Source organism: Lepidochelys kempii, chromosome 16 (assembly GCF_965140265.1).
Source record: "Lepidochelys kempii isolate rLepKem1 chromosome 16, rLepKem1.hap2, whole genome shotgun sequence".
Taxonomy (NCBI): domain Eukaryota; kingdom Metazoa; phylum Chordata; order Testudines; family Cheloniidae; genus Lepidochelys; species Lepidochelys kempii.
Window position 1 is genome coordinate 4800964 of NC_133271.1, and position 16736 is coordinate 4817699.

The window sequence follows — 16736 nt, forward strand, 5'->3', positions numbered from 1 at the left end:
GCCCCGGCTTTCTAATGGGCTGATTGAAACCCCTGCTCCGGCCACCCATTGCCAAGTCCCAGCTTCGAGGCCCAGGGCCCCGTCCACGGCAGCGCGCGGAGTCCCGGCCGGGCAGCGAGCGCCCCGCCCCGTCCTGGGCAGGCGCGCGGCCCCAGGCGCCTGGAGCACGCGCCGCGAAGTGAGACGCGCGGCGGCCGGGGTCGCGGCAGGTGCCCTGGCTGCGCCGCGTTCCCGAGCCGCGTCCTTCTCCCCCGGAGCCGGGCTTCCAGCTTCCCGTTCTCCCGCTCGCGCCGCGGGCGCCCCCTCCCCTGGAGACGAGCCCCCGTCTCCCCTCCTTCCCATGCCGCCCGTGATGTCAGCACGGGGGGCGTGCAGGGGGGGAGCCTGCACGGCATATAGAGGGGGCGCCCTTGGACCTCCCATTACCCAGCTCCCTGCAGCCATCCCTGCGCAGGCAGCCGGCGGGGAGCCAGGCAGCGGGTTTGCGGAAGCGTTTTACTAGCGAGAGCCGGGTCTGTTGCGCGTCTCCTCCAGGCTGCCAGGAGATGAATGGCAGGAGGCAGTACGGACACTGTGCCATGGCGGGGCTTGGCCCCTTGACTGCCAGCCTGGGATCCTAGTGCACATGGCTCCGCGGCAGGAGGAATAAAGCAGCGGATCGGGGCACGCTGCAGGACTTCGTGCCGTCTCTTTGTTACCGTTATTTCCCCTCAGCGTTATGGGCGGAGGTTTTGTGCAATGAATGTTGCCTCCAAAGCTTTTCTCCCAGCGAATATGGGCACAGCTGTATCCAAAAGGAAGACTCTGAGGAATGATGCTATGTCTTCTGTAGCAGCTAAAGTCAGGTGAGTGATAACCTCCGCCTAGACAAGTTGCGGCAGGGGTGGGATAAAAATAACTACCCAAGAAGATTCTGGCCATGCTGGGAAGAAAACAATGCCTTGCTAAACGAAATGCTAACGCAAATGCAATGTGATGCATGGGGTGTGCAGTCTAAACGTTGGGCTAACTGCATTACAATATCAGCATAGAAGAAACTGGGGCATTTGCAGAGGGCAGGGTGTGTGTGTGTGTGGGGGGGGGGGCATAATGAGACTCAGTATTGCAGGTGTTTGCATTTGCCTCCTCTCTTTCCTTCTGGTGAAATTCACTAGGTGAGTGGTGCTTGAACGTGCAAATATTTTAGATGCCTCATTGTTTTTCCAGACACACATAGTATTATCTCTGCAAAGCAAACTAAACTGACAAGACAATCAAGACAATTGTGTGGGCTGGGAGAGAATGTGATGCTGGTTTCTTTGGTCCCTTTATCTTTGGCTGACCTGCAAGCTCCAGTGGAGAATACTGCTTATTTATTTTTAGTTTTATTCTGGCTTTACAGTGGGTTTAAATAGCAAATGACATGAGGTGTAAGGAACCATCTGCCTAGCGGGAGGCCTGTCAAAAAAATCACTCATGGGGACACACAAACAAACCTCAAGTAATTAATGGCACTGATTTGCAATCAGGAAATCACATTTGGTATATGAACTTTACATATATAATGACATAACTTTTTGTGTTCCTCAGAAACACCCTGTATGGCAAAATCTTGTACTGTCCCTTTGGTTAATGTATGTGTGAGTGAGTACCTCAAGGACTAATGAACAGTGCAGTTCACACTGCATTTAGTAAGGGTACATTAAGCTAATAGAAATAATGTGTCTCTCTCAACAATCCTTCTGTAGGGAATGGTTTCAGAGTAGCAGCCGTGTTAGTCTGTAACCACAAAAAGAAAAGGAGGACTTGTGGCACCTTAGAGACTAACACATTTATTTGAGCATAAGCTTTCGTGAGCTACAGCTCACTTCATCGGATGCATACCGTGCTGTAGCTCACGAAAGCTCATGCTCAAATAAATTGGTTAGTCTCTAAGGTGCCAGAAGTACTCCTTTTCTTTCTGTAGGGAATGTAACTAATGGCTACTTAGAGTAGGAACATTGTTCAATAGAAACTACATTGTACCTCTGCATTCTAGAAATGCTGACACACACAGTACCTATAGCCATATGGCAAATATTTGAAAAATGTCTAATATATGATAAATATTTGCTTAGACTGTGCAAAACAGAAAGTTCACTTCTAAATGTCTGACATGCCAGCACATAAGATTGTACCATGCAGTTCTCTCAAGTGTCATATAACTGTTTTCAAATGAACAACCTTCAAAGAGTTAATTCATCTGTGAAGGTTGTACCCAGGACATATTCCCCAGCTCTGCTGGCATCATCAATTGGTATTGCTCAATATGCCCTGTGCCAAATGCCCACCCCACCGAGGCAGGGGTTTAATGTTTTAATGAGCTAGTCATCAGAGTGGATCCTTTCAGTCCTTGTAAATGGCAAATACTTTGAGTTTGCCTGGTTTGGTTTGCATCATGCAAGCATAGACAATCGAGATACAAAAGGAGCACTTAAAGACGATAAAGTCATCGCAGAGAAAGTAAATAAATTCTTTGCTTCAGTCTTCACGGCTGAGGATGTTAGAGAGATTCCCAAACCTGAGCTGTCTTTTGTAGGTGACAAATCTGAGGAATTGTCACAGATAGAAGTGTCACAAGAGGAGGTTTGGGAACTGAGAAACTTAACAGTAACAAGTCACCGGGACCGGATGTCATTCACCCAAGAGTTCTGAAAGAACTCAAAAGTGAAATTGCAAAACTATTAACTATAGTTTGTAACCTGTCCTTTAAATCAGCTACTGCACCCAATGACTGGAAGATAGCTACTGTAACGCCAATATTTAAGAAGGGCTCTAGAGGTGATCCTGGCAATTACAGACCGGTAAGTCCAACATCAAATTAGTTGAAACAATAGTAAAGAATAAAATTGTCAGACACATAGAAGAACATAAATTGTTGCGCAAAAGTCAGCATGGTTTCTGAAAAAGGAGATCATGTCTTACTAATCTATTAGAGTTCTTTTTGGAGCGGGGTAAACAACCATGTGGACAAGGGGGATCCAGTGGACATAGTGTACTTAGATTTCCAGAAAGCCTTTGACAAGGTCCCTCACCAAAGGCTCTTATGTAAATTAAGTTGTCATGGGATAAGAGGGAAGATCCTTTCATGGCTTGAGAACTGGTTAAAAGACAGGGAACAAAGGGTAGGAATACATGGTAAATTTTCAGAATGGAGAGGGGTAACTAGTGGTGTTCCCCAAGGGTCAGCCCTAGGACTAATCCTATTCAACTTATTCATAAATGATCTGGAGAAAGGGGTAAACAGTGAGGTGGCAAAGTTTGCAGATGATACTAAACTGCTCAAGATAGTTAAGACCAAAGCAGACTGTGAAGAACTTCGAAAAGATCTCACAAAACTAAGTGATTGGGCAACAAAATGGCAAATGAAATTTCATGTGGATAAATGTAAAGTAATGCACATCGGGAAAAAATAACCCCAACTATACATACAATATGATGGGGGGCTAATTTAGCTACAACTAATCAGGAGAAAGATCTTGGAATCATCGTGGATAGTTCTCTGAAGACGTCCATGCAGTGTACAGCGGCAGTCAAAAAAGCAAACGGGATGTTAGGAATCATTAAAAAAGGGACAGAGAATCAGACGGAGAATATCTTATTGCCCTTATATAAATCCATGGTACACCCACATCTTGAATACTGCGTACAGATGTGGTCCCCTCATCTCAAAAAAGATATACTGGTATTAGAAAAGGTTCAGAAAAGGGCAACGAAAATGATTAGGGGTTTGGAACGGGTCCCATATGAGGAGAGATTAAAGAGGCTAGGACTTTTCATCTTGGAAAAGAGGAGACTAAGGGGGGATATGTTAGAGGTCTATAAAATCATAGAATCATAGAATATCACGGTTGGAAGGGACCTCAGGAGGTCATCTAGTCCAACCCCCTGCTCAAAGCAGGACCGATCCCCGACTAAATCATCCCAGCCAGGGCTTTGTGAAGCCTGACCTTAAAAGCTTCTAGGGAAGGAGATTCCACCACCTCCCTAGGTAACGCATTCCAGTGTTTCACCACCCTCCTAGTGAAAAAGTTTTTCCTAATATCCAACCGAAACCTCCCCCAACTGCAACTTGAGACCATTACTCCTTGTTCTGTCATCTGCTACCACTGAGAATAGTCTAGATCCATCCTCTTTGGAACCCCCTTTCAGGTAGTTGAAAGCAGCTATCAAATCCCCCCTCATTCTTCTCTTCTGAAGACTAAAACATCCCCAGTTCCCTCATCCTCTCCTCAGAAGTCATGTGTTCCAGTCCCCTAATCATTTTTGTTGCCCTCCGCTGGACTCTCTCCAATTTTTCCACATCCTTCTTGTAGTGTGGGGCCCAAAACTGGACACAGTACTCCAATGTCGAATAGAGGGGAACGATCACGTCCCTCGATCTGCTGGCAATGCCCCTACTTATACATCCCAAAATGCCATTGGCCTCCTTGGCAACAAGGGCACACTGTTGACTCATATCCAACTTCTCATCCACTGTAATCCCTAGGTCCTTTTCTGCAGAACTGCTGCCGAGCCATTCGGTCCCTAGTCGGTAGCGGTGCAAATCATGAGTGGTGTGGAGAAAGTGAATAAGGAAAAGTTATTTACTTGTTCCCATAATCTAAGAACGAGGGGCCACCCAATGAAATTAATGGGCAGCAGGTTTAAAACAAATAAAAGGAAGTTCTTCTTCACTCAGCGCACAGTGAACCTGCAGAACTCCTTGCCTGAGGAGGTTGTGAAGGCTAGGACTATAACAGGGTTTAAAAGAGAACTGGATACATTCATGGAGGTTAAGTCCATTAATGGCTATTAGCCAGGATGGGTAAGGAATGGTGTCCTTAGCCTCTGTTTGTCAGAGGGTGGAGATGGATGGCAGGAGAGAGATCACTTGATCATTACCTGTTAGGTTAACTCCCTCTGGGGCACCTTGCATTGGCCACTGTCAGAAGACAGGACACTGGGCTGGATGGACCTTTGGTCTGACCCCGTATGGCCATTCTTATGTTCTTATCTGCATATCTGACCACACGGCTGGTGGTAGCTTTCCCAGTGAGGTGATCTTCAATTCCCCCTGTAATAAAAACGCCATCCTGTGAAAAGCCAAACCTACCAAATATCTCCATTTATTGGAATGTCTCAGGCCATTACATTTACCCTTTGAAAGGTTTTCTTTTCATGGTACTTGGCAGGGCCGACTCCAGGCACCAGCGAACCAAGCAGGTGCCTGGGGCGGCAAATGTAAAGGAGCGGCAGGACGTCGGGCTCTGGGGCAGCAATGTGCCTTCGGCGGCCACTCCATCACAGCGTATTTTGAGCTCGGCGGCAATTCAGCGGCGGGGACGCTACTCTTCTTCGGTCACCAGTGGCAATTCGGCGCCCGCACCATCACTCCGCCTCTGTGTTTGGCGGCAAGGGTTTTTTTTTTGGTTTTTTTTTGCCACTTGGAGCCACAAAAACACTGGAGCTGGCCCTGGTACTTGGTCCATGCTATAGAATTTGGGTGTATATTGCCCGTCCCTGTTACCTTTTAATATGATAGACTTATGAGGAAAGATTAATAAAACTGGGAATTTTCAGTTTGGAAAAGATGACTGGGGGGATATGATAGAGGTCTATAAAATCATGACTGGAGTGGAGAAAGTAAATAAGGAAGTGTTATTTACTCCTCCTCATAACACAAGAACTAGGAGTTGCCAAATGAAATTAATAGGCAGCACATTTAAAACAAACAAAAGGAAGTATTTCTTCACACAGTGCAGTCAACCTGTGGAACTCCTTGCCAGAGGATGTTGTGAAGGCCAAGAGTATAACAGGGCTCAAAAAAGACCTAGATAAGTTCATGGAGGATAGGTCCATCAATGGTTATGAACCAGGATGGGCAGGGAGAGCCTCTGTTTGCCAGAAGCTGGGAATGAGCGACAGGGGATAGATCTCTTGATGATTCCCTGTTCTGTTCATCCCCTCTGAAGCACCTGGCCCTGGCCACTGTCAGAAGACAGGACACTGCGGTCTGACCCAGTGTGGCCTTTCTTATGGCTCCTGGGAGATCCTGAAAAACGTCTCTGTTGCTTGATGGGACTTGGGATTTAAAAAAAAATATAGATGAGCTTCACATCTTACACTGACTGTGGTACATTGGCCATGACGATGGCAGAGAGCTGGCTCCATCCCTGCTGTGCCGCAAGCTGCAGCCCTCTCGAGATATTTGCCTTTTGTTTCTTGGTGGCTGCTGGGCTGATATTATGTGGACAATCATAAAGGGAATAGGTCCATTAGTAGCACTGGCTGCTTCCCCAGTCGTAGCCGTTCACAAGCAGATTGGAGGAAGTGAACTTTTCATAGGAGCCCGGGGGGCTCTTTTTGCTAGAAAAAATTACAGCAGACTTCTCTGTAGAGCCCAGTCGAGACTGTGCTGACAAATCGACTTAAGGCATCTTGTCACTCTGAAGCTCTAAGGCACAGCTTTAAATCCTGGTGATAGTGGGGTAAGAAGAGAGGAAGTGATGTGGTTAGAAATGGACAGTGCAAAAGGCAATATAGTTCAGATTATTTTAGGGCTGTCAAGCAATTAAAAAAATTAATCACTATTAATCACACTGTTAATAATAGAATACCATTTATTTAAATATTTTTGGATGTTTTCTACATTTTCAAATATATTGATTTCAGTTATAACACAGAATAAAAAGTGTACAGTGCTCACTTTATTTTTTATTACAAATATCCACTGTAAAAAAAACAAAAAAAAATAGTATTTTTCAATTCACTTCATACAAGTGCTGTAGGGCAATCCTTTTATAATGAAAGTTGAACTTACAAATGTAGAATTATATACAAAAAATAACTGCATTCAAAAACAAAACAATGTAAAACTTTAGCGCCTGCAAGTCCACTCAGTCCTACTTCTTGTCCAGCCAATTGCTCGGACAAAGAAGTTTGGTTACAATTTGCAGGAGATAATGCTGCCTGATTCTTGTTTACAATGTCACCTGAAAGTGAGAACAGGTGTTTTCATGGCACTGTTGTAGCCAGCGTCACAAGATATTTACATGCCAGATGCGCTAAAGATTCATGTGTCCCTTCATGCTTCAACCGCCATTCCAGAGGACATGCATCCAGTGCTGATGATGGGTTCTGCTCAATAACAATCCAAAGCAGAGCGGACCGACGCATGCTCATTTTCATCATCTGAGTCAGATGCCACCAGTAGAAGGTTGATTTTCTTTTTTGGTGGTTCGGGTTCTGTAGTTTCTGCATCAGAGTGTTGCTCTTTTAACATTTCTGAAAGCATGCTCCACACCTCGCCCCTCTCAGATTTTTGGAAGGCACTTCAGATTCTTAAACCTTGAGTCGAGTGCTGTAGTTATCTTTAGAAATCTCACATTGGTACCTTCTTTACGTTTTGTCAAATCTGCTGTGAAAATGTTCTTAAAACAAACAACATGTGCTGGGTCATCACCCGAGACTGCTAGAACATGAACTATATGGCAGAATGCGGGTAAAGCAGAACAGGAGACGTACAGTTCTCCCTCAAGGAGTTCAGTCACAATTTTAATGAACATTCATTTAAAAAAAAATGCATCACTAGCATGGACGCATGGCTCATGGAATGGCGGTTGAAGCTTGAAGGGGCACATGAATCTTTAGCGCATCTGGCCTATAACTGTCTTGTGACACCTGCTACAACAGTGCCATGCAAACACCTGTTCTCACTTTCAGGTGACACTGTAAATAAGAAGCAGGCAGCAGTACCTCCCATAAATGTAAACAGACTTGTTTGTCTTTGCGATTGGCTGTCCAAGAAGTAGGACTGAGTGGACTTGTAGGCGCTAAAGTTTTACATTGTTTTGTTTTTGAGTGCAGTTACTGGCAAAAAAATCTACATTTGGAAGCTACACTTTCCAAATAAAGAGATTGCACTACAGTACTTGTAGAGGTGAACTAAAAATACTATTTCTTTTGTTTATCATTTTACAATGAAAATATTTGTAATAAAAATAATATAAAGTGAGCAATGTACACTTTGTATTCTGTGTTGTAATAGAAATCAGTATATTTAAAAATTTAGAAAAACATCCAAAATATTTAATAAATTTCAATTGGTAGTCTATTGTTTAACAGTGCGATTAATTGTGATTGATTTTTTTGAGTTAATCGCATGACTTAACTGCGATTAATCAACAGCCCTAATTATTTTAGTTTATAAAGAAATCTGTCCATCAAAGCTTTCAATGCATCAGGGCCTTGGCAGATTTCTGGAATGTCTGCCCACAGTATGAGGCTAAATTGCACAGTGAATACTTTTTAAATATACATACTCTATAAAGAAAATGAAATTCTCTCCAGCATATAACAGCCCTGTGAGTTTAGCAAGAGGAAGGAAGCTGGAGTGTAGATGTCTTACTGTGGAAAATACAACTTTGGTCATAGAATCTCAGGGTTGGAAGGGACCTCAGGAGGTCATCTAGTCCAACCCCCTGCTCAAAGCAGGACCAATCCCCAATTTTTGCCCCAGATCCCTAAATGGCCCCCTTAAGGATTGAGCTCACAACCCTGGGTTTAGCAGGCCAACGCTCAAACCACTGAGCTATCCCTCCCCACAAATGGTTCAGATGATGGCATGGATTTTTGACAGATGGCTAATGCTGGGTGTATGGGAATCATCTTGGGGTGCCACTGTATGTGACTTCATGTCTGGAGGAGATAGGAGTTACCCAAATAATACAGGTTTCAGAGTAGCAGCCGAGTTAGTCAGTGTCCGCAAAAAGAAAAGGAGTACTTGTGGCACCTTAGAGACTAACCAATTTATTTGAGCATAAGCTTTCGTGAGCTACAGCTCACTTCATCGGATGCATTATGCTCAAATAAATTTGTGAGTCTCTAAGGTGCCACAAGTTCTCCTTTTCTTTTTTCCAAATAATACAAATACTGTGGAATCCAGGATCGGGCCAAGAGACTCTTGCTCACTTTGGCACCTGCTGTATAGGTATGACAAGATGCTGTGGTGATTCTTATGTAGGAACTCTTTGATGCCCCTTGATCAGTTCCAGTTCACATGCTGGGATCAGGAAGCATAGCTGACTGGGCCTGTGCTGGGTGTTCAGCCAGTCAGGTCACAGCACTGGCTGTTCGTAGCTGTGGCCCGTGGACTGCCCCTACTGCAGAGATGCCAAACTGAAGGCATATGTGTGGGGAGGGAGGGCAGAAAACCTCCTGACAATCCCCCTGCAGAATCCTTTCTGAACTGCTCCATGGGGGGGAGGCGTGTTCTGTGTGGCAGTGGTTCTGCCCCCAAATCCTTTGGAACCAATCACCAATAGCGGGGGGCCTCTATTCCTCTGCCCTGGTTCTGTGGTTCTCTGACAGTGTAACAGGGGTTTCCACAGCAAGTGCTGCCCCCTGGATTTCTGCAGCATGGAGGGGCAAGGAAGTGAAAATTCAGCTCCCAGTTTCATTTCACGCTGCCACCTTTTCCACAGGGCTTTAGGGGAGGATGATGCTTGGTTCGCCAGCTCCATCATTGGCCCCTGTCCATACTCTCTTTATCTAGGGCGAGGCCTCTGCAGGGCAGGAGATGGGCCCCAGTAGTGGATTGTACTATCCTCCACACAGAGAGGAGGAGACTCTCCATGTGGGCCTCCAGTCTCCTGTGATTTTATGTATCGTAGAGTCATAGAATATCAGAATTTGTTTACTGTTGTGTGACAAGCATGATAATGTGGTCTCAGCAACAGGTCTGAAACCCCTGCAATCCCTTGAACCGTAAATTCAAATCCCAGCAGGTTTGACTCGGTGCTTCAGCTTTCCCAGATGGATTCATTAACTTCCATGCAATTTACTGCATGTTGGATCTTTTAAACAAGTGTTTAAAAACCAAGGCCCTATCTGCTCTTCATGGACATCACCAGAACCTTGATAAGAACAGATGGTTGCCCTGGCATTCTTGGTCAACATTACCTCCTCTTCCGATGCAGTTGTAGTATACGGTGTAATGATCCGGTGCGTTGCTCAGACTTATAATGTATGAAATATCTTGTATAAGTGTAACATAGAATCATTAGTATATTGCTCTATTCCTTGTTAGAGCAGTTAGTGGGAATAAAGTCTTCCCATGCCATGTCTTGGTGCATACAGTACCATGGCATATGGCCTTTCAGTACATATGAACAGAATGGAGGGATTTATGTTGCATGGCAGGTGGCCTCAGATGATTATTCTTCATGTGGACGGTGGCTCCCACGCCCAGCTCTCGTGTCCTTCACTTGCCATACAGCAGACCCACCTGCTCAGCTTGCTGTTGTGCTGCAAGTGAAGTCTTCACAATATACCAGTTTCTGCGGGTTCATGGATCTCATGATGTTTTCTTACAAATTTCCCCACTAAAACTGTGTCAATTCGATGAGCTTATGGCACAATACATATGAACATCCCTTTGCTGCCTCTACACAGCTGCTGGCATGCACACTGGATACCCTCTCCCATGCTCAAGACCCCTTTTATGAGGTTACATGAGATACAATATCCTATAATATAAAGTCCTTCGAGATTCACCGTATTGTACAGCATGCCAGCTTCTTGCCAACTGCTGAACCTGTCTAAATCTCCTATATTGTTTTGAACATTTCAATGTCTCTTTTAAAGAGCTGAGTCCAGTGCTGGTACCTATAATAACAAATAGCTGCAATAAGGAATCTGTTTTAACCAGCCAAAGGAAGCAGTGACAGACTTTGTATGAGTTCTGCCTTTGTCAGTCTAGGCTAGGTGGAGGAAAATCTGAAGGAGTCTGTTGCTCTTGGACATTGATAGTACCCTGGCTACGCCTTCTGACACCTCTGAGTTGGGGCAACATGTTTAGGCTCTTTGCAGTCACATTATTTACCTGAGGCAAGTTTCCTTTTTTCATACTTGACAGTTAAATGCATATCCCTTGCTCTCTGTGCTCCAAGGTGTCCACCACTGCAAAGGGTTTTCTGTCCAGGTCATGGACAATTTTGGTGGGTTTGGAACCACGTTGGCTGTGTTCATAGTGCCAGAATTGAGGGGTGGGGGAAGTGGGGCAAACAAGATTTATTAATAATAAATGTTGCTAATAAAACTTTATTGTTTTTTTTGTTTGAATTACAAAATTAGAGCATGAGAACCCTGTAGCTGCCATGTGCTCGATTTTAGTAAAGCATTCAGTAGTGTCTTATGAAACTGTTGTGATTTTAAATTGGCTTAGGTAGGAAAACTACCATATATAATTGCGCATTGGTCACAGACTCTAAATAAAGAAAGGGTTATGATAAACTGCAGTGTATTGAGGAGTGGGCTGCCTGCGGCAGAGACTGGTGGTAGGTCTGGTTTAATTTAACTTCCCCATTAACAGTCTGAAGGAGGGAGTACCCAGTGCATAAGTGTCATTTGCAGATGGTGCTCAACTGCAATAGCTGTGAAAACTGGTGAGGGCAGAGAAATAACACAAAGGGTATGGCATAGATAAATTACACATAAGCTACACGAGATGGAGCTTGGCAAACTGCAAGCTAATACACCTGGGGAAAATATCTGAAACTCTCTGAGACAATGAGAAGGGATTTGATACCAGAAAGCAGGAATGCAGAAGGATACCAATGTGTTAGTGTGGACAGCAAATTAGACAGGAATTTGAAATGGAATTGGCTGCAATGTATGCATATAAATGGTTGAATATTGTACTGATACTGTGCTAGTCTCACTGGTCGATAATCTGGTGATGGACAATGGTCAAGTGTCCATGCTGATCTTTTAGGTCAGTCCAAAGTGCTTGATACCAAGGACGGTGACATTTTGTTGACATGTCTGCAGACCCAGTCCAGAGTGGACAGCAACATTCTTGAGTGAGATTTTGAGTAATTCATTCAGAGGGGGTTTTTGAGTAATCACGCATGTGCCCTGATCGCTCTCTCATGTGAGATACCATGGGGTCTATCCTGTTGCCTCTTCTGTTCCTGCTGGGGAAGATAGTGAGATGTTTGAGGTGAGGTCTTTGGAGCACAGCACAGGGATGGTTCCCCAGATTGGCCCCACGCAACAGCAGGGGCGGGGAGGTTGTTATTCATCTCTCAGCAGCTGTGCAGGGGCTGCTCACAATTTGGGCCTTAAGGAATGATGGAGATGAATTTGTCTAGACTGTAATTGACAAGTGAAGAGGTAAAATTCCAGGATATTCCCACATGTGGCATTCAGCATATAGTATGCAAATTCTTCAAAAAATAAAGAATGGGACCAGCTCAGATTTTAGGGCAGATGGACAATCCATACTGGGCATCAGCAGAGGTTTCTGGGACACTGATTGGATTGAGGTGCACTTACATCTTTGGAACAAATTGGAAACGAAAGTTAATCTAAATAATTCCAAATTCTTTATTTATATAAAACCCCATGCACACGTAGCATAACAACAACTGGTGTGAGAGCTGACAAGCTCTTATTTCTCCACATAGATAATTTACATGGAATGAGGCAGAGGAAGAATTTCTGACACACACCAAACCAACCAACCCTGCAGTCTCTTCATTTCATGCATGTGGAAGGCTCATTATGTGTATACAAAGGAATGGCACCCTAGGGGCCTGACCCTGCAAATCCTTACTCGCACAAGTAGCCCTTGCTTATGTGAGTTACCCATTGACACCATGTGAACAAGGACTGCCTGTACAAGTAAGGATTCCTGGGATCAGGCCCCTAAGTTTGGACTTGTATAATGCAAGGGCCGTATTGTGGCTGACATCTGGATGGGTGCACAAGGGGGTGAGAGGGCACAAGGAGCCTTCACCCTGGTTGTGTTAAAAAAAGAACTAGATACATTCATGGCGGATAGGTCCATCAATGGCTATTAGTCAGGATGGGCAGGAATGGTTTGCCAGAAGCCTCTGTTTTGCCAGAAGCTGGGAATGGGCGACAGGGGATGGGTCACTTGGTGATGACCTGTTCTGTTCATTCCCTCGGGGACACTTGGCATTGGCCACTGTCAGACGACAGGACACTGGGCTAGATGGACCTTTGGCCTGACCCAGTAGGGCTGTTCTTATGTTCTGATGCAGAGGTGAAAGCGGGCCGGTAAGGTGTACTGGTAGGAAGTGACTGCCGGTACGGGCCTGTACATAGCCGAAGTTCAAGCTTTAACATCTTTGCCCCTTCCCCTCCTTCCCCCCCCACCCCGGTTGGTGGCCCTGCTGGTAGGTTTTAACATCTCTGCCCCTTCCTCCCCGCCCCCCAGGGCCACCAACGGAGGGGCGGGGGCAAAAGGGGCAGCTGCGTCAGGGCCCAGTGATTTAAAAGGGCCTGGGGCTCCTGGCCACCATTACTGCAGCAGCGGACGGAGCCCCAGGCCCTTTTAAATCACTACCAGAGCCCCGGGTGGTGCGGGCTGGGCAGCATGGAAGGGCTGGCTGCGGGAGGCTGGTCCCCCAGCCCCACCACTCCTGCCTGAGGCCCCGTCCCTTCTGGGGGCCTGGAGCAGGGCCCCCGTACCAATAAGCCTTTTATGATACTTTCACCCCTGTCTTGAGGCATGGGTGAGTCACAGTAGCATCCCCTACATCCTCCTAAATTTTCAAGCTAGACAAATTCAGACGGAAATAAGGCATAATTTTTTAACAGTCAGAGTAATTAACTACTGGAACCACATAGAATCATAGAATGTCAGGGTTGGAAGGGACCTCAGGAGGTCATCTAATCCAAAGCAGGACCAATCCCCAACTAAATCATCCCAGCCAGGGCTTTGTCAAGCCTGACCTTAAAAACCTCTACCTCATTCATACCAAGGATCGTGGTGGATTCTCCATCACTGACCATTTTTAAATCAAGACTGGATGTCTTTCTAAAAGATCTACTCTAGGAACAATTCTGGGGCAGGTCTCTGGCCTGTGCCATACTGAAGGTCAGCCCAGATGATCACAATCGTCCCTTCAGCCTTGAAATCTAGGAATATCCCAAGTGCAAGGGTGGCTTCCTGCTGGTGCCCCTTGGGGGGCTACCCTGACAATGGGGTGGGACTCTAGCTCTGCCCCTCCCCACCCCACACTGTAACAAAGGCACAGGGGAGAGAGCATGCTGCCCCCAAAACAAGCCTGTCTCAAAGGAACATTCTGTCTTTGGACTGGACATGTGGGATGCATGACAATATCAAAGCCTTAGCACGCTACGTTTGCTATGTGTAGCTAAGCAGAGAACTAACCAAAGCCCTGCTGCTTTCACAAGTGGAATCAGCTCTCCAGCTCAATAAATTTTGCATCCTGCAATGGTAAAGTTATTAGTCCTTGGGAAATCAGATCACTTCCCTTCTTTATTGCTCTGATAGTCTCCATTTCCAGTGTCATATTGTTTGCGGCTCACAAATGGGCCTTTCATTCTTACCTATGCCAGGCACACTCGTGAATACGCTCTGGGGAGATAGTGTATATGTGCAGTGAGGAAAACTCCTGACTGCATGGGTGAAGGGCTGCTGCACTGTCTTGTCCATCAAATGGCAGAATAGAAGGGAAGTCAGGAGCTGAGAGTAAGTGTAAATTTGAGTACAAGTGCTGTTGCTTTCACAAGCAGCCTCTCATGGCAGCACCTGCAGCTTCACCTTGAGAGCCAGAGAGGCTTACTCTGAGGTCAAGCACTTTGAAGGAGAAAGATAGCAAAAGTACTCCAGCAGCGAGAGAGAGCTGTCCCCATTGCAGCTCACCTTCCTGCTGTGCTACCTACTTGTTGTAAATGTAATTATTGTCATGAGCGTGTTTGTTTATTTTTACTGGTCTTAATGACCTCTTAAACAATCTTGTTCCGTAGCACCAGGGGGAGTGTAATGGGTGCCCCATAGCTTGGGGTAAGGTGAATGGATGGCTATTCATATTGTAGGAGCTGGGGCTGCTAACATGCTGGAACATAAAGAAAAAGGATCAGAAGGTTGGTTGGGATTGGAATGTAGAGGCTCTCTTCACTAGGCTGCCACTCTGAATTTGACCCAAGCTGGTAGCTGTTACCATGTCAGGGCCATTTGGCAGCTCTCGGAAATGAGGCCGTGCAGCCCAGTTCCAAGTGGTCAAGTTTCCAAGTCATAAAAAACAAGGCCATATTGTACAACAGTTGGTTCCCTTGTTTGCAGTCTCACCAGAGAGGCCAAAGGCTGAACAAACCATGGAGCTGCACTTCCATCTCACTCCTAGAGATGTTCCAGTCCGATACAAGTTGAGGCACCCTTAGCCGTCATAATGACAGGTTTCAGAGTAACAGCCGTGTTAGTCTGTATTCGCAAAAAGTGAATGCATCCGATGAAGTGAGCTGTAGCTCATGAAAGCTCATGCTCAAATAAATTGGTTAGTCTCTAAGGTGCCACAAGTCCTCCTTTTCTTTTAGCCATCATAGTGTACTTGTGCTGGCATCAGCTGGAAGTAGAAGGAGGAACAAGGGGACTTCTGGGAAATAGCACTCATTAAAATGCTCTTTGTGATTGCAAATAGCTGTTCCAACACTAACCTTTACTCCTCTCTTTTTGTATCTGCCGCTGTGTGTTCCCTGGCATTTGGATTTTCAGGGCAGCAAGGGCTTTTGGAGAGTATCTTTCACAAAACCATCCTGAGGGCAGAAACGGCTCAGGTAAGAGAAATCTTGTGTGTCCTTTATCCTGATGTGTGGATGGTGCTCATGTGTCACAGTGGACTTGGTAAGAATAGGGCAAGTTGTAGTGTTAACCACATTAGTTGGTTGAGATAAGCTCGCTCCTCGGGTTTACCTTCACCAACGTGTTAAAATTACAGTTACCTACTCTCCACTAGGATTTTAGCATGTTAGCTAATGTGTTAAAATAAAAAGACACCTGTGTAGTGTAGACACCCCTAGAGGTGGTCCCTTGTAAGCGTGTAGATGGGTGTGGTTCTCCTTCGCGGTCGGTCTCTGAGGGAGGCCACGCCCCTTTGCTACAGTCTTACAGATCAGTGTTGAGGCATTTTGATGGGAGAAGCTTGCCCGGCTGTTCCCTAGGGTGTCCCTGTTCTGTAGAGAAAGACAAGAGACTCCAGAGCTGTAGATACAAAACATTTCACTCGCAGCGCAGCCACTAAAAGCCCCCATGAAGACATCAGGCTCCTCTGCAGGGGAGGAAGTTTTTAATGGGACGTAAAGGCCTACGGACATAAAGGCCTACAGAAGTAGGACGTAAAGCCCTAGGACGTAAAGCCCTAGCATTTGCAATTTGGGGCCTCAGCAACACAGCTGACGTTTTGCACATGTGGGGAACTATCTTTTGTCCCCAATGTATGAAATAATACATCCGCTTTTGCCAGACAGTCAGGTAACTCCCTGCTTAGCCAATGCTGACAACCTACAGAACTGGCCGGCCTGCTGAAGTGCTGGTAAGAAGTGTGATGTCCCTTTGCATTTGTTAGGTATGATAGTCTCAGACAAAATAATGCCTCTGGAGTGCCGATGATTCATAGGTACCGTTGTGATCAGTGTCTGCTTCGGGGCTGCATGCTACGGAGAACAGGCGAGTGCCTTCAGCACAGTTGCCCTGACACTGACCTAGCAGGAACAACAAGCAGTGATGGTGTTAGTATCCTCAGCATCACTGCACGTGGGGGAAAACGGAACCAATGGAGGCTCGTTATTCTCAGAACCTGTAACACGTATATGTGTACTTACAGTGGTGCATGTTCTTGGATCCATATTAGCCTTGAGGGGAAAAATCTGAGTGCTTGTGAACCTAACTATCTGTCTGTGGGCAC

At 45.8% G+C, this 16736-nt stretch overlaps 1 protein-coding gene across 1 annotated transcript in view; it reads left to right on the plus strand.

Annotated features, from left to right (window-relative positions):
• The first annotated feature begins 202 nt into the window (after nucleotides 1-202).
• NSMF (NMDA receptor synaptonuclear signaling and neuronal migration factor) overlaps nucleotides 203-16736 on the plus strand; it is an 83505-nt gene continuing 66971 nt past the window's right edge. Inside the window, exons 1-2 of the mRNA XM_073314110.1 lie at nucleotides 203-845; nucleotides 15548-15609. Of these exons, the coding sequence (XP_073170211.1) occupies nucleotides 739-845; nucleotides 15548-15609 (169 nt within the window). The 5' untranslated portion in view covers nucleotides 203-738. The remainder of the gene's footprint in view (nucleotides 846-15547; nucleotides 15610-16736) is intronic.